Source organism: Hemitrygon akajei, chromosome 11, assembly GCF_048418815.1.
Source record: "Hemitrygon akajei chromosome 11, sHemAka1.3, whole genome shotgun sequence".
NCBI lineage: Eukaryota > Metazoa > Chordata > Chondrichthyes > Myliobatiformes > Dasyatidae > Hemitrygon > Hemitrygon akajei.
The window spans coordinates 52,274,688-52,302,249 of NC_133134.1; the positions used below are offsets into that span (position 1 = coordinate 52,274,688).

Below are 27,562 nucleotides of genomic sequence, written 5' to 3' on the forward strand. Positions count from 1 at the left end.
CTGTGGAATACATGGGTTTTCCCCAGGCGCTCCAGTGTCCCCCCACAGTCCAAAGACTTACTGGTTGGTAGGTTAATTGGTCATTGTAAATTGTCTTGTGATTAAGCCAGGGTTAAATCGAGGTTTGCTGGGTGGCACAGCTCAAAGGGCCTGAAGGCTCCATTCTGCACTGTATCCTAATAAATAAATACAATTAAATCAGGTCCTGTTGCAGGGACTCAAGCTGTAACATTGACAATTCCTTTCTTTCTACAAATGCTGAAACATCGACAATTCCTTTCTCTCTACAAGTGCTGCAACATTTCAAGTTGAAACATCGACAATTCCTTTCTCTCTATAAGTGCTGCTCGACTGGCTGTTCATTTCTTGCTTCAGATCTCATTGAATGAGGGAGAAGGACAGGAACTGAGGGGCAAAAGGCCCAGATGCTGATATTTCACGTGAATTATTTACCGTTCTAAAATGGATATACAGTACCTTGAAAAAGTATTACCCTCAACCTTTTGTTTACATAAATGCATATTACAACCAGAGATTTTGATCAATTTAACTTGAGAATTTTTATTTGTGAATCACATGCTCTTTTTTTTCCCACAGTAGAGCCTGAAAAAAAAACCCAGGGGAAGTTGTAAAGCATGAAAAACTAAAAATTTAAAGACTAATGTCAGCAGTTCAAAAGTATTCATCTAGTACTTAGTTGAACCTCCTCTCTATATCTAGTCTACTGTAAAGTATGGTGGAGGTAGCATTAGCATCATGCTATGGAGATGCTTTTCAGCAGCGAGACTGGTAATCTGGTCTGGGTTGTTGGGAAGAAGAATGCTGCTAAATACAGAGAGATGCTGGATAAACAACCTGCTAGTTTCTGCCAGAAAGCTTAAGCTGGGAAGGAAGCTCATCTTCCCGCAGGACAACGGCCCAAAGCACACTGACAGAGCAACCATGGAGTGGCTTCAAATGAAGAGAATTGATGTCCTTGAGTGGCCCAAAGTCCTGGCCTTAACCCAATCGAACATTTCTGACAAGACCTCAAGATTGCTGTCCATGGTTGATCCCCAACTAACCTGGCACAGCTTGAGCGATTTTGCAAAGAGGAATGGGCAAATCTTGCTCCATCATGTTGTGCAAAGCTGATAGAGACTTATCCAAAAAGACTACTGACTGTAGCAGCTGTGAGAGGAGGTTCATCTAAACACTGAGCAGGCAGATTGACTACTGATATTTCAGGTTTTTAATTTTTAGTTTTTCACGCTTTACAATATTCCCCTTTTTTTGGGCTCTACTGTGAGAAAAAGGAAGAAGTGATTCAGAAATAAAATTCTCAGTTAAATTGATCAAAATGCCTGGTTGTAGTATTTAATTATGTGAACAAAGGGTTGGGGGCTGAATACTCTGACAAGGCACAGTACCTGTATAATTCTGAATACTGATACCACCCCCAGGTACAAACGCAGCCCCAACGTTGACGGCTATCCCTTCTTCAATGCGAACACTGCCTTCTCATCACAAGCCTTCGTATGCTTAATACTGACCAATACATCCCCCCCCAGGCAGCCACAGTCCCACAGTGAATTCAGTCACTCCTGCTTTAGACACAGGTTCAAAATGAACACTAATTTGTTAGAGACATTAACAAAGGTCACACCCATCTCTAACACCGACACTACCTCATACTGACAATGCTTTCAAGATGTTCAAAATATCCTGAGAAATTTTGGAACAGCATTTATTAAAAAATGGAATATGCTCTGAATACGTGTAGTATGGAGAGTGGAGGAGTGGTACAGACTGATGCACTGACTGCTATTTGAGTTGTGGTTGGCAAATTTTCTTGAGCCATGGACCTGTTGCTAGGAGACTATCAGTTAAAGATCATCCTGATGGCCAGATTCACTGGATAAGCGAGAGACATGCATTTGAAATCAGATGCAAGTTTGGTATGAATACTTGACAGTAAAATCAGCACAAATCTGCAGGAAGGAGATCGCAGTAATTGTGCACATTTGCTTCTGATTGAGCGAATGAATGAGAGAAAAAGAATGGGATGATGAAGGGGGGCGGCGAAAAGAAGCAGGTGAAGGCAGAGAGGGTGAGAAAGGGAAAGGGAGTGAGAGTGAGAAGGAAAGGGAAAGAGAGATTGAAAGGGAAAGGGAGGGAGAGGGAGAAAGGGAAAGGGAGAGGGGGAGAGAGAGAAAGAGAAAGAGGAAGTAGGGAGAAAACGGGAAAGGGAGTGAAGGTGGGAAGGAAAAGGAAAGAGGGAGGGAGAGCAAGGGGAGAGAGAGGGAGAAAGGATAAAGGAGAGGGTGAAGGGGAAAGGGAGAGAGAGAGGGGTAGATAAAAGGAAAGTGATGTTCAGAGAGAGGGAGGGAGGGAGAGAAAAGGAAAGGGGAGAGAGAGATGCAGACAATGTATTGGTGAATTGAGGAAAGATACAGAAACAAGGAAGAGAGGAAAGGAGTTAGTTAAAAGAGAGCAGATAGAGATAGAGGAGAAAGCAAAATGTATTTGGATTATGTTCTGTCCTTGCAGACTGCTGTTCCAGGTGCCTGTCACAGGCTCTGGTCTCCAGCCAGTGATTTCCACCCACTCTTTGATCCCAGGGCTGACCCGAATATTTCTATATATTTCCTACTTGCTTCTCTCTATTAATGAAGCATTGCTCTTGAGAGAAGGAAGAGACTCAACGAATTATCCTTACAGTGCTGTGCTTCATGTGCTGATTGAAGGCAATGCACGTTGTTGCTGGGCAGGGAGTCCCAGGATGAAAGATCATTGTGTGGGACTTGGAGGAAGCTAGAATGAGCCACAGTTCCGATATACCTGCTGTCCGGACATTACAGATCGCAGGGAAAAGGAGGCAATGGCAGACGAGTTAGAAGGATACTTTACCACAGTTTTCACTATGGAGGATCGAAGTAATATCTCAAAGTAGCATTAACTTGGGAATGGGAAGGGAGGGAAGAAGTCAGCAAAGTTACAGCCACCAAGATAGTGGTTGGAGCTGAGGGCCAACAAGGACCTGTTGCTAATGGACTTCATCCTAAGATGGTAAAAGAATTATATAACAAGGGAGTTGATATGTTTGTTTCAATTTTCAAAAATTCCCTAGATTCACAAAGTTTCATTGGATTTGAAAATAGTAAATGTGACTCAATTATTTGAAAAGGGAATCAGAAGACAGGAAATTACAGGACAGTTAGCTTAAGATCTGCCTGAGGGAGAACGTTTGATGCTATTATTAAATACATTTAGAAGGAGACTTAGAAAAAATTTAAAGTAATCAAACAAAATCAACATGGTTCTTTGAAAGGGAATTGATTTTTGACCAATTTATTGGAGTCTTTTGAAAAAATAACATGTACTGTGGACAAAGGGGAATTGATGGATACACTGTACTTAGATCTCCAAAAGGAATTTAATACGGTGCCACACAAAGGTTATTGCAGAAAATTGAAGTTTGTGATGTAGGCGGTGATATATTGGCACAGCTGAAAGATTGGCTAGCCTGCAGAAAACAGCGACTAGACCTACAAAGGTCTTTTTCTGGTTGGTAAGATATGAGCCACATGGTGATGTAGTCAGACATGCACAGGCAGGCACCTCCCAGTCTCCAACCCACTAACAGGAGTCACCTGCCACTCATTTCCAACTCATCAGCCTATTTAAACCCAGTTCTCATTCACAGTCCTTGTTCACCCATTGAACTAGCCAGCGTCACCCAGTTGTTCCTAACCTTTAGTTATCTTGTTGCCTGTTGTGTTTAGTATCTGTTCTGTCTTGTTTTGCGGTCTGTTATTTGCAGTTTATTTGTAAAATATCACTTACTGCTAAATAATCTCTGCTGCTCTGTGTTTGGGTTAGGTCTCCTCAACACTTCCTGGACTAGCGATTGACCCAAAGGAGCTTGCTTACCTAAAGGAGTCATTTATCAAAAAGAGGAATCCATTGACCATCTACTCACCACTCTCAACCAGCTCTCTGTCTCCATACAGCTCCCTTAACCGCCCCCCCCCAAGAGTGTGTGTGTCGTTGGAGAAACAACTTGTGCGCTTACCGCCAACTGATCACCCACACATCAAATGCCCACTGTTTCCGGGAAGTGGCACCGCTAGGTAGAGACAAGGGGGTCTCTTCTCTGATAAGCTCCCCCTAGCCCCTCAGTCCAGCACCATAGCCCAACTCACTTGCTCTGTCCTCCTCTGCACACCGACAGCTCTACATGTGCAGCAGGCAACTTTCTGGACCATTGAACTCCCTACTGAGCCTATTCCTCGTCCCTTCTATGCCACGGCCATTGATCAACATCCCCTGGGGTCTGGGTTGGTCTGAGTGTGCACACGGCCTATACTCATGAGCATGGGAGAGCACCACAAGTGCATCCGAATTCCCCCGATCGACTCACTCCGCACTCCTCTCATCTTGACTTGCTCCTGGCTCTCCACTCAGAACCCTCACTTCGCCTGGTCATCCGGTTCACTGCTGAACTGTCCCACCTGCCTGAAACCTCAGTTGGCTTCACTCTGTAAATCTGTGGAAACCCTGGGCACACTGCTACAGGAATGCCGTGACTTAGCCTTCGCCTTCAGTGAAAGGGAAGCCAGCACCAGACCACACAACTGTGCGATTGACCTCCTTCCAGGCGCTCCATCTCCCTGAGGTCACCTATTCTCCCTCTCCCCCCCACCCCCAGACCCAAACTATCAATGACTACATTGCCAAAGTGCTACAGCATGGCTTAAATTGCCCAACCCAGTCCCCAGCAGGTGCAGGATTCTTCTTTGTCAAAAAGAAAGATGGGGGGGGGGGGGGGGTAGTCTTCATCCCTGCATTGACTACCATGGACTCAGCAATATCACTATTAAGAACCACAAACCACTATCCTCTGCCCTTGATGGACAGTGCCTCTGAACCACTCTGTGGGGCTCAAATCTTCACCAAACTGGATCTTCAGTGTGTCTTCAAACTGATACGCATTTTCCAGCGGGATGAGTGGAAGACGATGTTCATAACACCCACTGGCCACTATAAATACCTGGTGATGCCTTTTGGAATTTCCAACAGTCCAGCCATTTCCAAGCCTTCATTAACAAGAGACATGCTACATCTATCTATCCACCTTGGTCTATCTCGATGTCATCCTCATCTTCTCTAAGGACCCCCAAGACCATGTCTGTTTCATCCATTTAATGTCTTCTCAAATACCAAATGTAGTGCAAATTAGAGAAATGCCAGTTCCACCCCACAATCATTTCCTTCTGGGTCACGTCCATCCACCCCAGGGTCTAATCATAGACCTAGAGGAAGTGCGTGCTATCATTGAATGACCCCACCCATGCTCTCAAATCAGAACCGTGCTTCTTGGGCTTTTCCACTTCTACTGCTGTTTTATCAGAAACTACAGCCAAGTCACGCTCCTCTCACCTCCCTACCTCACAGATAATCTGGTCTGTTGCAACAAACCACAGTTTCAAGGAGCTCAAGAGATGTTTGAACATCACTCACATTCTCCACCATCCAAACCCCTGCAGGCCTTTTGTGGCAGAGATGGATGCATCTGCGAGGGCAATCTCTTCCAGGTGGAAGCCTTCCTCTCGTGCACTCTAACTCTACACGGTTTTGCCCGATGACCTGGAGGGTCATTCCATAAGACGCTGATCGTTACGGATTGCCGGAGTGATAAGGCTTTTGAGGTCAGTAAGCATCTCCCAGGTAGACAGCTCGCCATAGGCCTTGGAGGAGTAGAGACATTGGCTGATGGGAAACACCAAGCCCTTCCTGATCTGGTCTGACTACCAGAACCTGATATCCATTCAAGAGACCTGCCAGCTTAACCCATGTCAGGCTCACCATCTCCATCTGACCCAGCTCCAGGAACACTAAGGTGGACGCCCAGTCACACCAGTTTGACGCAGCAGAGCAGAGATCGACCCTCAGCCCATCATTCCATCCTCCCAGATCCTCACCCCGGTCATCTGGGACCTTGAAGATGGCAGGTGAAGCTAGGTGGGTGGGAAATTTAGCGACCACACCTTCACTGCCTTATTCCCAGTAATTTGAAAAAAGTATAGAAATGGAGGTCACATCTATCGGGAGATATCGAGGAGGTTGATCCAAAATCAGAGCAGTGGAAACAATTTAGCAGTAAACAAAATTTTACTAATAAACTGCAAAGTAACAAGCCATGAGGGGCCACAAAACAAGAGAGAACAGATACACAACACAACAGGCAACAAGTTAACTGAAGGAACAACTGGTCGAGGTTGGCTGGTTCGATGGGTGAACAAGGACTGTGGATGAGAGATGGGTTTAAATAGGCTGCAGGTGATGAGTTGGAAACGAGTGGCAGGCGACTCCTGATAACTGGGTGGAGACTGGGAGGTGTCTGCCTGTGCAGGCATGACAGGACCCCACATCCCATCCCTGGCCGGCATCTGATGGCCCAGGATGAACTGGATGGACCAGATGGATCACTCAATGAGTGATGGATCCAAGATGAACTGGACGGCATCTCTGGCTCTTGCATCCTGTGCATGTGGTTTAGCACACAGGTTCATGTGCTTTGGAGTGGTATGCAGTTTGGAACCTCAGTGAAAATTGTTCTCGATGTTGCTTTAATCTCATTTGTATGTGCCTTTCCCTCAGCCTCACTCTGCTGGTTCCCAAACTGAATATTTGATTCTGCTGGTTTCCAGTCCTAATTTTCGTGCCACACACCCCGGTCCTGCTTCTTCCCAGCACTGGTCCCTATTCCTGGTACTGCTGGTTTTCAGAGCCACTTTCCATTCCAGATCCTGCGACTTTCCAGCCCAGTCACTACCCCTGTCCTCCTATTTCCCAGGTCAAATTCCCACCCTGTATCCAGCCAATTCTCAGCCAAAAATCCCTGATCCTGCTTTCTTCCCCCCCGAGTTGTTTTCGGCTCAGTATTGATGCCATAATCAAGCGTTGTTCTCCCCATTCAAATCCAGTGCTAGTTACAGGTTGTCTCAGGTTGTGTAGTTGAGAAAAAGGAAATTTAAAAAAAAACAGGAAGAATCATAGTGGCAGAGGAACAGAGAGAATCTGAATCACAAAGGAAGTGTGAGAGGGTTTCAGCATTCAGAGTCACATATTGAGAAATCTGAACCTGGAATTTCACCTCCAGGATTACAAAGCTATTTTACAATAACAAATATTTTATTCTTCTTTGAATCAGGGAAGATGCTGAGATTCCACTAAATGGTATGAGGAGAGATTCATGAAATTGAACTTACGCTCCTCAAATTGAGAATTTGATTGGTGAAATGCTAATGATATTTCAGTGTATACACAGTACTATATATTTCCTGTTGAGATTTGAGTGTCATCGACAATGTCAGTCCACATAGTTTCCTAACAAGTAACAAGCAAGCTTTGAGTGATACCCAGCTGTGTTTACCTAACAATCTTCTGCATAATTATTCATTCTGATACTCATCAGGTGTGAAACCACATAAGCGTGGGCTGGAACTATGATAGACCTGACAGGAGAACAGCATGTTCCACTTTTAGAAGAGTCATTACCAACCCCTGTTAATGCTCTGGTGCCTTTGTGGCTTAAAGGTGAGGACAGATACCACAACAACTCACATTCATATCTAGATCTGATGCAGAAATAATTGGTCTGGTACTCACAGTGAGTCAGGTCGACAATACTAAAGTTTATAAGTTTCAGAATGAGAACAGAAGTTAGAAGAATTTTTACTCAGCCTCGTGTCCCAGCAACAGATGATGATATTAGATCAATCAGAACCTGTCTAAAGGATCTGGTGAACGTTTCCCTGGGGAACAGAGTGAGAGGTGGCCCGGAGAGGCTGGCATCCGATGCCCCTCTCAGAAAAGCAGGCCTATCGGTGGCTATTGCACAGTCTGTGTGCGAACTGTTGGCTGCCAGTTTACCTGGGGACGCCTGCTCACGTGAAGTGAGAACCTGGCAGCTAATAAGTGGGAAGAGGCGAAGGGCTGAAGAACAAGGAATCTGATAGAACAAGAGAACAGGTGGGAGGAAAACCAGAACGGTGAATGGAAAAAGGGTGGACGTGGGGGGTTCACTAATTAGTGAAATTGATGTTCATATCATCATGTTGCAGGCCAAACCTGAGTGTTGGCCTTATTGCGGCAGTAGAGGAGGCCATGGACAGACATGTTGGAATGGGAATGGGAAGCTAAATCGAAATAGGTGTAGAGGAGGCACACGGGGAGTGTTTTGTCGAGCACCTTCTGTCTGTTGCAAAAGGTGGGATATCCCAGTGGACATCCATTTCAAGAGCAAACACGAGGAAATTCAGGCAACACACACAAAATGCTGGTGGAACACAGCAGGCCGAGCAGCACCTATAAGGAGAAGCACTGTCGACGTTTCGGGCTGAGACCCTTCGTCATTTCAATTTGACTTCTCTTTCCCTCCCACTTCTCTCTTTTTCTGTTCCCCGTTCTGCTTTCCCTTTCACCATTTTCTTCTCCTTGCCTGCCCATCACTTCCCTCTGATGCACCTCCTGCTCCTCTTTCTCCTGTCCTCTCCTATCAGACTCCTTCTTTCGCCCTTCACCTCCCAGCTCCTTACTTCATCCCCCTTCCCTCACTCATTCGCCTTACCCCTCAACTGATTTCACCCATCACTTGCCAGCCTGTACTCCTTTCCCTTCCCCCTTCTGTCTTCTTTCCAGACCTGACAAACGGCCTCAGCCTGAACTGCTAGATCCAGCTCAAACCAGATCATCAAGTTCACTGCCCATCCAGCACTAGTTGGCCCCAGCAACAATGATGATGAGGTGGCGTACAGAGATGGTAGAATGGCGTGAGCACAGCGACTTGAGTCTCAATGTGGACAAGACCAAAGAGGTGATTGTGGACTTTAGGAAGGTGCAGGCTGGCCACTCCTCGCTGCACAATAAAGGCTCCTCCGGAGAGAGTTAGGAGCACCAAGTTTCTGGGAGTGCACATAATGGATGATATCACCACTTTGTTGGCCAAGAAAGCACAGCAGCATCTCCACTTCCTGAGGAGACTGAGGTCAGCAAGGCTTCCCAGTCCCTAATTTTTACAGGAGAGAATGTCCTGACCAGCTCCATCACCTTCTGGTATGGGAATGGTTAGACATATGACCACAAGACCCTGCAAAGGTCCGCGAGGACTGCTAAGAGGATAATTGGAGTCTCTCTTCCACCCATCGGAGATATTTTTTAGGAACGTTGCTTGCGCAGGGCCCTTAGCATTGTCAATGATCCCTCCCATCCATCCAACAATCTCCTTGACCCCCAACCATCAGGCAGAAGGTCCTGTACGATTAGGACAACGACTGTTAGGATGGGAAACAGCTTCTTCCCTGAGGCCGAGAGAACCACCCAGATCTCATCACATATGAAGAACCAGTAGCGATATACTGTTTACTTTTTAACTTGTGTCGTAAATGCACCTTGTTACTGCATTTGTTAATCTATTTGTGGTAATATTACTTTGTGTTGTGTGTGAGTTATATATATCGTGTTCAGCACCTTTGTCCAGAGAAATGTTGTTCCATACCTGTGTACCACCGAATGACAATAAACTTGAACTTGAAGTCAAACTTGAACTGTCAACTGTTTATTCCCCTTCCGTAAATGCTGCCTGACTTGCTGAGTTCCTCCATTGCTGAATTTTATGTGTGTTGCTCAGGCACACGTCCTGCTTTGTGCTGATGTACCCCACAGCTGGTGACCGAGAGGATTCAAAGCCCCAAAAGTCAAGAGCAGCAAGCGAGAACACCTTGATAATCCACCTCAGGCCAACCAGATGGAAAAGCTTATTTTCAGCAGAAAGCACGGGACATCAACCAACATAAGTATCCAAGAGTTTCACAGCTCCATTTAATATCCTGCTTTGCCATCAGGGTGCTATGGGGTTATATTCTGACTTGGATTTGAAAAGGTCCTGAGGGAGAGACATTACTGGGAGGGATTTGAGCAGTGAGAAGGAAATGGATGGGCTTACACCCGCCTTACCTGGACTTGCAGTCAGTGGAACACGCTCCCTCCCCGGCTGCAGGCTGACGAAGTGACTGGCGGCTCTGGAACTGCTGCATGGTGCAGCTTCTGGGCACCGATACGAGCAGGGTGGCGTGCTAAGCTGGAGGAAATTATGCAAGCCTGAAAGAGGGAAACCAGTAACATCAAATAGTGAAGAAATAAGCACCGAGAGAGCGACACTGTGTTCAGAACTTTTCCAACTCAGCATCTGTGGCACGCCCACTCATGGTAGTACATTATACATTGCGATCACAAGCACCAAACTCCCAAGTTTACCTGCTGTGATCATTTGTGACTCCACTCAAACGCTGTGGCTGAAGGGTTAAGGGTCCAATGCACTCTTCAGGTCAGACTCAGTTTATTCAAACTATAGAACAGATGGTTAGTGTTTCTGCACAATGATCCACTTTCTATTCATAAAGTATGTAAATATACTTGCACTAACTTCCCCCTAGTACACACCACACAGAAACACAGAACTCTTACAGGAAAACGTTGCACAAAAGAGAACATGCCTTTTGAAGTATAATGTATGGGTATACAGAGCCCCTCTTTGAATTCATTGCAGGCACATGGAACGTGCAGCATGGGTGTTTGGAAACTTCCCTGAAGCGCAGTCGATGGATACACACACCCAGTCCTAGAAAACATTGCTTGGACCTCTCCGGGAGTAGACAACGTAAGTAAACAGAGCCCTAAATGAAGCACACTGCATGTGTACACAGAACCACCCCTGGAACACTTTGCATGGAGAACCATTCCTCCAGGCTGCAGGAATCGTTGATACAGTACATATCAACAGTACGTTGAATTTCTATAACAACCAACGTTATGAGGAGCTACATACAGGCCTCCGAACAGTAGCCAGGATGTAGGGTACAAATTACAATGGGAGACAGAAAAAGGGCAATGTTACAATAGTCCTGGGGGATTTCAACATGCAGGTAGATTGTGAAAATCAGGTTGGTGCTGATTTTGGATCCCAAGAGAGAGGATTTGTAGAATACTTCCAGGATGGCTTTTTAGTGCAGCTTGTGGTTGAGTCCACTAGGGGATCTGCTATTCTGGATTGGGTGCTGCGTAATGAACTGGATTGGATTAGGAAGCTTAGGTAAAGGAACCATTAGAAGGCTATGATCATAATATGGTAAGACCCACTCTGCAGTTTGAGAAGAGGGAGAAGCTAAAGTCAAATGTATCGGTATTACAGTGGAGTAAAGGGAATTACAGAGACATGAGAGAAGAGCAGGTCGAAGTTGATTAGAAGGCGACACTAGCAGGGATGATGGCACAGCAGCAATGGCTGGAGTTTCTGAGAGCAATTCAGAAGGTGCAGGATAGATAGATCCCAAGGAAGAAAGTATTCTAAAGGCAGGATGACACAACTATTGCTGACAAGGGAAGTCAAAGCCAGCATACAAGCAAAAGAGGGGACATACAATAGTGCAAAAATTAGTAGGAAGTTAGAGACTGGGAAGCTCTTAAAAACCTTTAGGCAACTAGAAATGCCATAAGGAGGGAAGAGATGAAATTTGAAGGTAAGGCGGCCAATAATATCAAAGAGGATACCAAAAGTTTTCTCCAGATATATAAAGAGTAAAAGAGAGGCGAGATATTGGACCATTGGAAAATGGTGCTGGAGGGGTAGTAATGGGGGACAAAGAAATGGCGGCTGAACTGAATAAGTATTTTGCATCAGTCTTCACTGAGGAAGACACTAGCAGTATGCCAGAAGTTCGAGAGTGCGGGTGGCAAAAGTGAGTGCAGTTGCTATTATGAAGAAGGAGGTGCTTCGGAAGCTGAAAGGTCTGAAGGAAGATAAATCATCTGGACCAGATGGTGTACACCCAACGGTTTTGAAAGAGGTGGCCGAAGAGATTGTGGAGGCATTAGTAACGACTTTTCAAGAATCAATCGATTCTGGCATGGTTCCAGAGAGCTGGAAAATTGCAAATGTCACCTCACTCTTCAAGATGAACGGGAGGCAGAAGGCTAGTTAGACTGAACTCTGTGATTGGGAAGATGTTGGAGTTGGTTGTTAGGTTTGGGGCTTCAGGGTACTTAGAAGGCATATGGCACAATAGGCCAAAGCCAGCATGGTTTCCTTAAGGGAAAATCTTACCTGACAAATCTGGTGGAATTCTTTGAGGAAATAACAAGCAGAATAAACAAAGGAAAACTGGTGGATGTTGTGTACTAGGATTTTCAGAAGGCTTTTGACAAGTTGCCGCACATGAGGATGCTTAGCAAGTTAATAGCTCATGGTATTACAGGAAATGCATTGGCATGGATGGAGCATTGGCTGATTGGCAGGAGGCAAAGAGTTGGAAGGGAGCCTTTTCTGACTGGCTGCCAGAACCTAGTGGTGTTGCACAGGGGTCTGTTGAGACTGCTTCTTTTGACGTTGTATGTCAATAATTTGGATGACAAAATTGTTGACTTTGTGGCCAAGTTTGCAGAGGATATGAAGATAGGCGGGGGCGGGGCAGGTAGTGTTGAGGAAGCAGGACGGCTGCAGAAGGAGTTAGACAGATCAGGAGAATGGGCAAAGAAGTGGCAGATGGAATACGGTGTCAGGAAGTGTTTGGTCATGCACTTTGGTAGAAGAAATAAAAGTGTAGACTATTTTCTAAACGGAGAGAAAGTTCAAAAATCAGGGGTGCAAAAGGATTTTGGAGTCCTCGCGCAGGCTTCCTTAAAGGTTAACTTGCAGGCTGGGTCCATGATTAGGAAGGCAAATGCGATGTTAGCACTCATTTTGAGAGGACTAAAATATAAAAACAAGGGCACAATACTGAGGCTTTATAAGACAATGTGAGGCCTCACTTGAGGTATTGTGAACAGTTTTGGGCCCCTTATCTAAGTCAGGATGTGCTGGCATTGAAGAGGGTTCAAGGGAGGTTCCTGTAAATGATTCCAGGAATGAAAGGAGGAGTGTTTGATAGCTCTGGGCCTATACTCACTGGAATTTAGAAGAATGAGGTTGGGGGTGGGGAAACTCATTGAAACCTATCCAATATTGAAGGGCCTAGATAGAGTGGATGTGGAGAGGATATTTCCTTTAGTGGGGGAGTCTAGGACCTCAGAATAGAGGGACGTCCATTTAGATCAGAGATGAGGAGAAATTTCTTTAGCCAGAGGGTGGTGACTCTGTGGAATCTGCTGCTCCAGGCAGCCGTGGAGGCCTAGTCATTGGGTATATTTAGGGGCAGATTATGGGAGAGGTGGATAGATTCTTGATATATCAGGGTGTGAAAGGTTATGGTAAGAAGGCAGGAGAATGGAGCTGAAAGGGAAATAGATCAGCCAGCCATGATCAGATGGTGGAGCAGACTCGATGGGCCAAATGGCCTAATGCTGTACCTATGCCTTATGCGTGTGCAGAGCAGCACCAGGATTAAGTTCTGCAGAATTGCTCTTTAGGATTACATATTTTGGAGGACAGAATCACTTCAAGAATTTATTGCAAGAGTACACGGAAGACCTTCAGGAATCCATTACACAAATACAGAGGGTTTCTCGGCTTCATGGATACACAGAATTCCAGAAATAGTCTGCCTGGGAGAGGAAATCTCTCCAGGATTACACTGCATGGGAACGAAAACAGAACACTTCAGGAAAGCACACATAGATCATAATTAAATCCTTACCCACCCCCTTGCCCCCTCTCCGACTACACTGCTCAGGTGAACAGATGTCGCTCCTGGAAAGCACTATATGGGTACAATTAAAAGGTCCAGGAATCCACAGCACGGGTACAGGGAACCTCTGCTTGAACAGACTACACTAGTTCATAAAATGTTTCCTGGAATCTATTGCAAGGGTACATAGAACCTCTTCTGGAAAACTCGATGTGGTGACACTGAAACCGCCCCCCCCCCCACTCAGGAATCAATGGCTAGGTTCCTGAAATAAGCACAACCTACTCTAGAAGCTGCCTAGAATTTCCCTACTGCATAGCCCTCTATTTTTCTAAGCTTCATGTACCCGTCTAAGAGTCTCTTAACAGACCCTATTGTATCCGCCTCCACCTCTGCCAGCAGTACATTTCACACACCCACCACTCTCTGTGTGAAAAACTTACCCCTGACATCCCCCCCTGTACCTACTGCCAAGCACCTTAAAACTATGCACCCTCATGTTAGCCATTTCAGCCTGGGGAAAAGCCTCTGACTATCCACACGATCAATGCCTATCATCATCTTATATAGAGAACTGCTTTGGAATACACTGGAGTTACACAGAATCACCCCAAGGATGGTATTCCTTCAGGATGGTAAAGAGAACTTGGGGAATACACTGCAGAGATATTCAGATACAAATGTAATGCCTTTCACTGCCACTGTAATGGCTGTTCTGTAGCAGCAGTGTTTGAGTTATGACTAGAGATAATGGGGGCTTTGGAATGTGCACCGTCCAATGAAGGGAGAGTTCTATTCTTGTTGTGTGTCTGAGACTGAGTTGTTTTAGGTCGTTCGTTCGATGGAAGATGGAGAGAGAAGAGGCCAGAACGGAGAGGACGTAGACTGCAGGACAGGGTAGATTTGGAATGGGGTCAGGAGTTGCTGACACCTGGGGAGAAATCAATGGAGGACGAACGGACGGGAAACTGTAAGCTCCAATGTACACATTAGACTGTTTTGTTAAAATGGGCCCTTTTCTTTTTGTTTTCTTTACTAACCCTACAGTCGAATTAAGAATTATAAAGCTAAATCTTTTAATTGAATATGCTGTACTTTCTGTTATTTTTTTAATGGGGGAACAGATGACACAGCATCCACACAAACAGAGGTTTTGCATCTCTGATTTCACATGTTTAGTGGGGCCAGAGACTGTCTTTCCTAGACTAAGCTGAGGGTTGCACAAAGCGTGCGTACTACAATTCGTAACTCCTGTATTTGCTGTGCAGTTGCACAGAATCCCTCTGAGAATAAAAAGCAGGTACATAATTCTCTCCTCAGTTATGGACTGCACCCGGCCACCCCTCCCCCTTTCCCATTAGCATGTTCTACATGATACCCAGAACCTTTCCTGGAATATATTGTTACGGTGTGGGGGATCTCTTTGGAAACATGAAAAGAGGGAAATCCTAGGAATAAACTTCACAAGTAGATAGAGCCCCTCTGGGAATAAATGGGATCAATTAACTTTGTGAATACGCGGCACCATTGTTCAAAAGCTCTCTGGAAATAAGCTGAACGACCAAGAGTATACTGTTATAGTTCCACAAAGCCACTGGAAAATGCGCACAAGCCAACGGGGAATGGAATGGCAGCGTAGAATTCTCTGCGTGGGCTTAATGAACCCCTCTGGTATAAATCCTCGCTGGTATGGATCCTCTTGGGAACTGCAGAATCCCTCTGAGACACAGAGAACATCGTAGAACACATTCCATAGGTACACAGAATTCCTTCTGGAATATCCTGCAAAGGTACACAGAAGCCCTCCCAGGATACACCCCAGTGTCTCCAGGAAAAACCTTGCCCGGTTACAAAGAATCCCTCCAGGCACACGGAATCACACTCCGCAAATGCATGGCACTCCTCCAGAAACACTTAGCATGGGTTCACAGGATTACCGTGGACGTGCACTAAGTACACAGAACTGTCTGGGAATCACTACTTAGGCAGAGAAGCATTTTTAACAGTGTTCAGCCTTGATGCACAGAATCTGCCTTCCAGCATATACTGCAAGTGTTATTGGAATTCCTCCAGGAATGTACAAAGGCACATGGAGCTTCGAAAGGGATGCACAGCACAGAAGCACAGAATGCCCCTTGAAGTATAATGTATGAAGACACAGAATGGGTCTGGCTAAACACAGTACAGATTTAATAAAGGACAATCAATCGCTTAGAACGTTTTGGAGGCTGTAACCAGCAGGACAGTTGAGGGTGGACCAGTGGACATTGTGGCTTTGTTATGTATCTCTAATTTTCAAGGAGCTTTGAAGTTGCCACACCAGATAATAAATCAGACTTACAGTACAGCATGTTGGGGGTAATATACTGCCCTGCACTGAGCTTTTGTTAACAAATAGATACCAGAGATTAAGAATATATAGGTTCTGAATTCTGATGAAGTTTTACAACATGAAATGTTAACCCAGTTGCCGTTTTAATTATTGCCTGACTTGCAAAATGCTCTTTTTCTATTTGTCAAACGAATCAGTAGTGTTTTCAGGGACCGTGGTCAATGAGACACCACAGGGAAGGGTGTGGGGACCCCAGCTTTATATACTCTATATCAACAATTTGGATGAAGCAGCCAGGTGTAGTATATACAAGTGTTCTGGTGATGCAAATCTAGTTACTAACGTGGATTGTGAGGAAGATATAGAGAGGCTTCAGGGGAATAAATGCTAGGATGTGAATCGGTGACGGCATGGCAGATAGATTATGATGTGGGAAAAATGTGATGTTATTCAGTTTGGCAGAAGAAAGTAGTTAACACAAAGTATTTTTGAAATGCTGAGACACTGAAAGGTTTTGGCGTGTAGAGGGACCTGCTGTCCTTGTACACAAATCACTAGAAGTTAATGGATTAGTACACCAAGCAGTTAGCAAGTCAAATGGTATGGTGGCCTAATCTCAAGATGATTTGTGAATAAGAGGATAAATGGCCTACCCTCAGGTGAGAATGCACCAGGAATATTCTGTCCATCTCTGGTCTTACTACCTGAGGAAGAATATACATGATAGTCATGGAAGGCTCACCAGATCGTTTCTGAGGATAGGGGTTTTGTCCTTTGAGGACAAGTAAAGTGACTGGTCGATCTTGAGTTTAGAAGAATAAGAGACAATCTCATTGAAACACACAGAATTCCTACTGGGATTGACAGGGATAGTGTTTCCCTGGCAAAGTGTTGAGGACCAACGTCCAGCATCCAGGACTGAGATGAGAAGACATTTCTTCATTTAGGGACTGGATGACTCTTTGGAATTATCCATTCAACAGTCACTGCCTATAGATGAGAGAAAGAGATAAAAGAGATTTTCAAACACAGTATTAAAAGAAGGGATTTGGGATGTTTACAGAAGAGTGATAAAGATTTGAAGAATCCATTATGAAGGACTTTAGTCCTTGGAGCATTAGAGATTTTGAGTTGATCTTATAGAGGTGTATAAAATTATGAGGGACATTGATAGATTGAATGCACTCAATCTTTTTTCCCCAAAATTGGGGAATCAAGAACTAGAGGGCATAGGGTTGTAAGAAGAGAAAGATTTAAAAGCAACTTGAGAGGCAACTTTTTTTTTTACACAAAGGGTGGTATCTATGAGGAATCAGCTGCCAGAGTAGTTGCTGAGGCAGGTACAATAACAATTTTTAATTGACAGTTAAACAGGTACATGTATTGAAAGGCTGATGAGATTATAGGTCAAACATTGGCAAATAGGACTAACATGGGTGGGCGGTCTTGGTTGGCATGGACCAGCTGGGCTGAAGGACTAGTTCTCTTGTTGTATAACTTGATGTTTGCAGCACTGCTGCTCGATGGCCTCATGATTTTCCGCAAAGACAGGACAGCTGGGTCTTTTAAAGGCAGAGGAAATGGGGTATACCCTATGATTAACTCATCGTAATGCACAAATGTGGTACTCTGACTCAGTCCAACCTGGAACATCTAGTGGTCAAATGTTTATCTGCCAAGCCAGCTTTCCACCATCATCCTGGTAGTGATGTACATTCCATCTCAGGCCAACGTCAGGCAGGCTCTGGAGAAACTGAGCAGACATGAAACTACACACCCTGATGCTTTCCCCATCACTGAGGGAGATTTCAACCAGGCCAGCCTCTGAGCACCTACTATTCAACATTTTACTTGTGGAACCAGAGGAGCCAACACATTTGACCACTGTTATAACACTACCAAGTACGTTGACTATGCAAGCTCGTGTCCACACTTTGGAAAGTCTGATCATCTGGCTGTACTTCTACTCCCAGCGTATAGGCAGAGACTAAAGAACACAGCACCAGTGGTAAGGACCAAGAAAGTATGGTCAATGGGGGGCAGAGGAGTGCTTACAGGACTGCTTTGAGTTGGTGGACTGGACAACATTCAGGGATTCATCTTTGAATATGAATGAATAAGCCACAGTTGTCACCAACTTCATCAAGACCTTTATGGATAAGTGTGTACCTTCAAGAACACACCAGAAAGGGAGAATAAAACTACATCTGTGCAAATCCCTGAAGCATCTGGTAACCCTGTGATCCTTGATTTGGAGGACAACATCAGAAGATCTTTCAAGAGGGTAAACCCTCCCAAGATGTCAGGCCCTGATGGTGTACCTGGTAGGGCTCTGAAAACCTATGCCAACCTACAGGCGAGAGTGTTCAAGGACATCTTCAATCTCTCCCTGCTGCAGTTGGAGGTTCCCAAGAACAGGGTGAGCTGCCTCAACAACTATCACTTAGTGGCACTCACATCATAAGGCCATAAGATATAGGAGCAGAATTAGGCCATTTGGCCCATTGAATCTGCTCCAACATTTCATCATGGCTGATCCATTTCCCTCTCAGCCCCAATCTCCTGCTTTCTCCCCATAACCCTTCATGCTCTGGCTAATGCTGAATTCTTTATCCTCTGCCTTAAATATACCCGATGACTTGACTGCACAGCCATCTGTGGCACCAAATTCCACGGATTTGTCACTCTCTGACTAAAGAAATTCCTCCTCATCTCCATTCCAAATCGATATCCCTTTATTCTGAGGCGGTGTCCCCTGGTCTTGGACTCCCTCACCATCTTTTCCAAATCTACTCAATTGAGGCCTTTCAACATTTGATAGGTTTCAATGAGATCCCCCCTCATTCTCCTGAATTCCAGTGAGAGCAGACCCAGAGCCATCAAATGCTCCTCATATGATAAACCTGCCAATCCTGGAATCATTTTCATGAACCTCCTTTGAACCCTCTCAAACATCAGCATATCCTTTTTCAGATAACAGGAACAAAACTGCTCACAATACTCCAAATGAGCCCTGACCAGCACCTTATAAAGCCTTAACATTACAACCTTGCTTTTATATTCTAATCCTCTCAAATCTACTGTGAGAGATTTGAGAGATTGGTCATGGCTAGAATCAACTCCTGCCTAAGCAATGACCTGACCTGCTGCAATTTGCCTATCGCCACAATAGGTCTACAGTGGATGCATCCTTACTGGCTCCTCACTTGGCCTCGAATCACCTCGACAACAGCAACACCTCTGTCAGGCTGTTGATTTTTGACTTCAGCTCAACATTCAACACAGTCATGTCCTCAGTTCTAATTAACAGGCTCTGAAACCTAGGTCTCTGAACCTCCCTCTGCAGCCTGATCCTTCACTTCCTCACCAGGAGACCACAGTCTGTGTGGATCAGAAACGACATCTCCTCCTTGCTGATAATCAGCACTTCAAGGATGTGTGCTTAGCCCATTGTTCTACTCTCTCTATGCCTACGAATGTGTGGTAATACACAGCTCAAACACCAGCCATAAATTTGCTGACAACACAACTGTTGTTGGTGGAATTTCAGATGATGAGGAGAAGGTGTGCAGGAGGAAGATGGATCAGCTGGTAGAGAGATGTCCCAGTAACAACCTTGTACTCGATGTCAGAAAGACCAGGGAATCGATTGTGGACTTCAGGAAGTGGAAGTTGATTGAACACACACCAGTCCTCATTGAGGGATCAGAAGTTCCTGGGCGTCAACATTTCTGGAGCCCTGTCCTGGGACCAACATTTAACATGATTACAGGGAAGGCACATCAGCAGCAATATTTCATTGGGAGTTTGGGGAGAATTGGTATGTCACCAAAGACAGTCATGAGTTTTTGTGTATGCATCGTGGAGAATATTCTAACTGGTTGCATCACTGTCTGGCATGGAGGAGCCACTGCAAAGGACTGGAAAAAGCTGCGGAGAGTTGTGGATTCTTCCAGCTCCATCGTGGGCATTGGCTTCCCAGCAACCAGGACACCTTCACAAGGCAATGCATCAGGAGAGCAGCATCGATCACTAAGGAGCCCCGTCACCCAGGATATGTTCTCTTCTCATCGCTCCCATCAAAGAGGTGGTTCAGGAGCATGAAGAAACACGCTTTGCAGGAACAGCTCCTTCTCCTCCGCCATCAGATTTATGAATGGACAAAGGACCCATGAATGTTACTTCAGTATTTTCCCTCTCTTTTTGCACTACTTATTTAATTTTCTTTTTTAATATGTATCTGTTATTGTAACTTCATAGTTTTTACTATTATGCATTGCAATGTACATCTGCTGAAACATAACAAATTTCATGACATATGCTAGTGATATTTAACCTGATGCAGATTCTGACTCTAGGATCTCACGAGATGGCAGATCAGGCAAGAGTGGCTGAATGGTAGCAACTCCAGCTATATTTTATGATCTTAGAAATCAATGATTCAGTGTACTCGGAGAGCTATTAACAGAGCAATGCAATGAATCCCAGCGTTTCCCCCCACTCCTACCGCCACCTTCCATTCTTTCTCTGAACACTTGCAAAGTATTCTCTCTCAAGGTCTTCTCCAATTCCCTTCCAGACTGCAAGATCCAGTTCATATGTATGCTCCATAAAAACATTTATCCTCATATTCTCCTTGTATCTTTGGCCCCAAAATTTAACCCCCGCCTCATTAATACTCATTCTGCATTAAATTCATGGAACACATCCAAGAGTATACTGGAAGGGTACATGGAACCAATATTAAATACTACTCTGAGAATACCTTACAAGGGTGTACAGACTCTTTTGGAGTTACCTGTAGAATTCTGTGGGATCACACCGCCTGGAATACACCATGTGGGCTCACAAAACCAACGCAATGGAAATGCACAACATGGGCACAGAACCTCTCCAGCTGAAAACTATTTTGGTACATAGAATATAATGCAATCCACAAATATACAAGAAGATTCACCAAACGTTGCCAGAGATGTAGCATTTCAGCTGAGAGGAGAGACTGGGGGGGGGGGTGGGGGGAGTTGGTACTGGTGAGATTGGTTTCTTGCTCTTTTCTTTGAGAAGACTCGGGGTGAGGGGCAGAACTATGTATGATATAGAACATGTTGAGTGGTATAGGTAGAATAGCAAGGAGAATATTTTCTCCATAGCAAAGGTGTCCAAAGGGAATAGATGTAAGAGAGGGCCCTCGAGGAAGATCAGAGGATGGTTGAAATCTGAACATAATGCCTGTTAGAGACAGGTACTCCCGAGTATTTTAAGAAATACTTAGGTGAACATTGGAAACCAAACAGAAGCTCACAGGCTGTGTTGAAAAATAGGATTAGAGTAGGTAGATTCTTGGTGGCTGTCACAGTCACGGTGGGCTGCAGAGCCCGTTTCTATTTGCCATGACTCAATGACACTGCACAGGTACACAGCACTTCTAAATATAATATATCAGTGCTCAGACAGCCCAAAGGTGCACGGAGCCAGTCTGGGAATAAACTTCAAAGGTATTAATAACACCTCAGGGAATATGAAGACACTAGTCATACTGTATCTGTCAGAGACCTGGATATTGGGACTACCTGTTAGAGTGATATTCCCAGAGGAATCCCTGCCATGCATTCTTAGAGAAATCCTGTCTACCTGTGCTCTCAATCCCCTAATACCTGGCCTGCATATTCCCAGAGGTGCTTTGATGTCCTGGTGCCCAACATACCAGTATTCAATCCTCCAGCGGTGATCTAGTAGGGCCCAGCCCACTTACAGAGAACTGGTGCAATGGGATCTAGCTCACTGTCAGGGGGTCCAAGGGGATTTGGCCCTTCAACAATGTTCAGCTCTCCTGCCGGTGCTCTCCCATTTTTGGCTGTTTTCCAGCCTGGTTCTCTAATATGCTCTCCATTAGTCTCACTGGGTGCACCCCAGCAGAGAGTCGGCATCCACTGTTCAGCCGTTTAACCGCTGATATTCCATCCTTGTCGGGTTCTCCAGGCGTCCAACACCACGGCTGTTTCTCAGTCCACCCACCACCACCTTCCATCGCCCAGAGATCAAAGAGCCGCTCGGTCCTCCAGCAGGAAGGTTGCTGGCTCCTGGTCGGTGACAGCGGGGTATCTGGCAGTCAACGGCCTCTCCACTCAGTGTAAATCCAATGGCCCTGACTCTGCCATCGCACGTTGTGGAGACCGCGAATACTTAATTTTGTGTGGTTTTCTCTAGCGCAGCGGGGGAAGAGCAGGAGACAGACTGTCGTTAGGCTAAACCCTTCTGTCGATAGTGTTTAACTGCGCTTTAGTAAGGTTAATATATGCGGATTGGCAAGTGGACATGCTATTGGCTTGCTGGGGCTGGGTATGTATCCTGGCCAAGTGGAAATGTTGCAACTAATTCGGAAGTCAGCCCGCGTGCGAGAATTAGAACCAAAGGCACCAGGAGCCAATGATGTGGGCAGAGGGGAAGGAGAAGGTAATGTACCAACCAAGGATTCTCGAGAACGTGTTGTGGTAGAAAGGAAGGAAATGTGAAGTACGCAACCAATCTTCACAAACGGAGAGAATCCGCCCCGCGTTCGTACTTTGGACTTGCAACATCCCATTTGTTGCTCCCTCCCACACACCTTTGGGCAAGTGTGTCCCAACTTCCCAAATGCCTGTTGGGAAATCGGCCCAGACTGGGTGAGGACTCTCGGCCGTTCCTCGGTGAACTAAATCCCGCGAGCTGGCTCCCGGCGCTTTGACCCTCCATTCTGGACTGAACTTTGTTTCACGGTGTCTGGGTAAACCAGTCTCGCCGGCGTACGGCACCTGTCTGTGACTCTCTTACTCAGCAAGGGGAGAGTAATTTTTCCTAACGCGACTGCTCTTTCAGCAAACACTACGACTGGCGGAGAGTGGGGTGGCAGGGGGCGGGGGGGGGAGGGAGCGGGGAGCACGGGGTTTTGAGCTTTTTGAGGTTAAAATCGATTAAAGTGAAATGTAAAGAGAAAGGGAGATCTGCGTGGGAAAGCTAGCTGGACGTGGAAAGGGAAAGCTCTGTACGAAATGAGCTCGATTAGAAACATTCAAGGGGGTTAGAACAGAGGAGAGCGAGGAGGGGCAGACGGCTAGTGATGGAAATGCACCCGGAGACTGTCGAGACATAATCAGCGGAGCCCTGTCCACCTCTCACACTGTAAACAGCACAGAGTCTGGCGTCATAGACTGGGGCAAGATAGCGAGAGGGAAGTGACAGAGCGAGGTGGGGGGGGGGGCAGACGGGCAGAGACAGACATAGCTAGAGACATACGCACACTGGCACTGAGAGGGAGCGACAAGACGGCGAGGATACGGGGAGGGAAGGGTAGTTGAAAATGAGACTGGGGAGGGAGAAGGAAGAGTCCTGTGCACTTCAATAAAAGGGGGTAAACAACCAATCTTGTGGATTTTCCCAAACCGAATAGACACATGAAATGTGAGATGTTCGGACGAAAAGGATGAGGGATTGAGGAGGCGATGGGGGGGGGGGGGGGTGTCAGGGGAGATGGAGACAGGATACAGCGAGGGAGATAGACAGAAGGAGACATTCACAGAGGAGGTAAAAAAAACAAGGGAGAGAATAGTGTGAAGAGGGACAGAGTGAGGGGAGGGGGCAAGGAAGGAGAGATATTCCTACAGGTAGAAATAAAGTCATTGGAAAGGCAGCGGCTGCCGGAGAGTGGGCTGCGAACGCACCGCTCCGATCATGTTCCCCACACTTCCATCCCGGGTGCACCATCCGCCCCTGGCCCCAGTCTCCGGGCTCCTTACCTGCTGCAGCCGGTCACTGCCTCGGGCACTCTTGACAGTTCGAGACACATCGCGCTGAGGATGGAAGAAGCAGAGAGGAGCCGCCCACAGGCCGGACCAACCTATCAGAACTTCGGGAGAGCGCCCAGACACGAGGGCGGGGCCAAAGTTTCTCGGTTCCGAAATACCAGTTCATCCTCCCACGAGTGCTGTCAATCAGACCCAAAGGCATCGAATCCTGCTTTCACACATTCATTTCATCTTAGTTCAATTTAGAAATAATCACGGTCCCGTCCGAATCGGTGTTAATGCACTCCTTTCTCACAACGATGTCTATTCCAGCTCTGTCAAAACCGGCAGTCACTCTCCAAATTCTTCATTTATTATGTCTCTCCAAACCAATTGCTATTATCGAAACAAATCTTGTCCAGATTATAGTGTCGATCAAAACACTATTAATAATAGTTATTTACACCTTACTTGCCCCAGTCCTGTTGAAAACTGTTAATTATATGTTATCACGAACGAAAGTTACAGTATTATCCAAATTAGTGTTTTATAAAGCCCAGTCCAAACCAGTATTTGATACAAGTCTAATCATAATCCTTGTTAATTATATCCCCTGGCAAACCAGAATTTATTTCAATCTTGCCAATCAGTGTTTATCAAAATCCCAAACAAACCAGGGTTTATTGATTTCCTCAAACAAGAGTCCTGATAAAGGGTCTTGACCTGAGAGGACAACTGTTTGCTCTTTTCCACAGATGCTGCCTCGCCTGCTGAATTCCTCCAGCAATTTGTGTTTGTCGCTTTATTACATTCCCGTCCAATTAATGTTTAATTTTGCCCAATGCAAATGAAGATTTAATATAGTTCCTCAAACATTAAAACATTAATCCTGGCCCATTAAAAACGTTGTGAATTACAGTTTAATTCAAAAAAAATTTCATTATATGCAGATCAAATCAGTGTTTATCACAGTCCTGTTGAAACCAATGTTGATGAAAGTCCAATACAAACCAAGAATCACTATATAACCCTGTACAGACCAGTGCTTGTTAATGTTCAGTAGTTAGAATCAAGTTCAAACTCGATAGCTACATATGAACATACAGTACAGATTATGGAAGAATAGGTCACTTGGCACTTGGATCCTCCTGCATCATATAATATGTTCATGGTTGACCAGTTTCATACTATAATCTCAACTTCCCATTCTTATCCATCTATCCACTTCTACCCTCTTGTTTACCAGGCATCTGCCTATCTCTGAATTCAGAATAATCATAGACTCTGCTTCACAAACAAGAGAAAATCTGCAGATGCTGGAAATCCAAGCAACACACACAAAATGCTGGAGGAACTCAGCAGGCCAGGCAGCATCTATGGAAAAGAGTACAGCGGACGTTTCAGGCTGAGACCCTTTGACTCTGCTTCCACTGCCATTTAAAGAAAAGTGGTCTAGAGATTTACTGTCCTTTGAGAGAAAAGAAAGATACCTCATCTCTCTCTTAAATGGGTGACTCCTTTATTTTTAAACAGTGACACTTAGTTCTAGAATCTCCCTTAAGAGAAACCATTCTCTCCAAATTCACCATGTCAAGATATCTATATGATTCCTCAGGAAGGAACTTCCTTGAAATATGTATTTCAACAAGTTCCTTCTCTCTTTTCTACAGTCCAGCAGACGCAGACACAACTTTCTTCAAAAGGCAGTCCTCCAACTCCAGGAAATTTCAGATTCCCAGATTATAATAAGCAAAAAGCAAAACAAAAAGCTGTAGGTGAAATATTTTAGACCTGAAGTTTTAACTTTATTTTCCTGCAGATCCTGCCTGACCTGTTGAATAACTCTATCAATTTTTATTTCAAGTGATTACAGCACAGTCAAAATAAAGCTTTTTTTTTACAGTCCTCTCCAAACCTAGGTTTACAGTAGATAAAAGCAGCTTTCATCATGGTCTAGTCAAGAAGAATGATTCTTAAAGTGGTTTGGAAACAATTGTTCATCACTGCCCAATGCAGGTTATTACAACCTTGTCCAAGCCTATGGTTGATTCAGTCCAGTTCTAATAAGGTTACATTACAACGAATCTAGAGTTTTATTGACCAGTTCAATCCAGAATGAATTATACCTTTATCCAAGCCACTGCATATTAAATTCCAGTGTATCTAGAGCTTAATACATAAGTTTCCAAATAAATGTTAATCACAGCCTAGTTTACCATACCCTAGAACAAATCAGAATTACAGAGTTGTTATAAAACAGACAATGGCTATTAGGCTTGCCAAATTCAAATTGTCCCTACATAAGAAAATCCAGTTGCCCCCAACTTCCTGACTGTTCCCCATAACTTTGTATTTTTTCAGATATATTGAGGGGTATAGATAGGGTAAGTGCAAACATTTTTCACCGAGGTTAAGTGAGACTAGAATTGGAGGTCGTGGGTTAAGAGTGAAAGGTGAAATGTTTTAGTGGAATATGAGGGGAAACTTCTTCGTTCAGAAGGTGGTGCGAGTGTGGAAGGAGCTGCCAGTGGAAGTGGCGGATGCAGGTTCCATTTCAACATCTAAGAGAAATTTGAATAGGCTTATGGATGGGAGAGGTATGGAGGGCCATGCTCTGGATGAAAGTCGATGGGACTAGGCAAATCAATAGTTCAGCATGGACTAGATGGGCCAAATGGCCTGTTCCTCTGCTATAGTATTCTATGACAATGACTGTACTTATTGACTCCGTTTTGAATGCTACAATCGAAACTGTCTCCAAAGCTGCCCTGGCAGTGTGTTTCAGACCTTAACCACTGCATTAAAATGTTGTTTCTTTTATAAATCACCTTTAATCATGACTGCTGTAAACTGCCATTCACTGTGTATGTGAATGGTAGAGAACCTGGGGGGAACTGATAGGAGCAAGGGAACAATAGGTTATATGGAAATTAGTGGAGAATGCGGTTGTCCTGTGAACTGGCATAGGCCCAATGTGCTGAAGTGGCTTCCTTCTGTGTCATACAGAAACAACCCCTCTGCCAATGCAAAACAGCTTCCTGTTATATCCTTGGTGACTTAAATACCCATTAGATCCCCTTGCAGCCTCCTCTGGCCCAGGCAGAACAACCCGAGTTTCTCCAGTCCGTCCACATAAACAAAGACATATTTGTACATGCCTCGAATCATTTTAGTAAAACTCTTTTGCATGCTCCCGGAAGCCTTTATATCTTTCTTAAAGTATTGTATCCAGAACTGGACTGTATTCCAGCTGTGTTCTTCTTCTTTGTTTGTAGAGCAAGGAAGTCACCATGAAACTTTACCACACTTGGGCTTCTGGAATGGAACAACTGTAAGTAAAGCCAAGCATTGTATTCACTGTATTAACCACCTCCTCAGCCCGTCCTTTCACTTCCAATAAAATACACAACACACCTTCAGATCTCTGTTTCTGTACTCCTTTTAAAAATGTTCCCTCAATTTAGATTCACTCTTCTAATTTTTTCTACCAAAGATGTACCACTTTACATTTCTCCGCATTAAATTCCATCTTCCACCAACCATTCCTGAACTGCTTTTATTTCTACCTTCCCCAGTTCACTACACATAAATGGATCATGCCACTAGTTAATGCAATTAGAGTTTATTACAGAATAACCCAACTCAAGCACTACCATTGACAAAGCACCTTCAGCCTGAAGCATTAATTCTGTCCCTCTTTCTCCAGAAGCTTCCTGACCTGCTGAGTTTTTCATTTTTCCCTTTATAAGTTCAGTTTATTATAGCACAGTCCAAATCATCTTTGTAGGTCAGGACAAAACAGGTTA

The 27,562-nt window shown here is 44.9% G+C and overlaps 1 protein-coding gene across 2 annotated transcripts in view; it reads right to left on the reverse strand.

Moving 5' to 3' along the window:
• baiap3 (BAI1 associated protein 3) overlaps positions 1–23,855 on the reverse strand; it is a 130,789-nt gene extending 106,934 nt beyond the window's left edge. Inside the window, exons 1-2 of one of the 2 annotated variants that reach the window (XM_073060869.1) lie at positions 23,769–23,855; positions 10,000–10,143 (exon numbers count right to left, since the gene is read on the reverse strand). In XM_073060869.1, coding sequence (XP_072916970.1) covers positions 10,000–10,079 — 80 coding nt within the window. In that variant the 5' untranslated portion in view covers positions 10,080–10,143; positions 23,769–23,855. Of the gene's footprint in view, positions 1–9,999; positions 10,144–10,299; positions 10,353–23,768 lie in introns of those variants that run through there. The other variant, XM_073060870.1, reaches the window with a different exon arrangement.
• Positions 23,856–27,562: the final 3,707 nt, after the last annotated feature.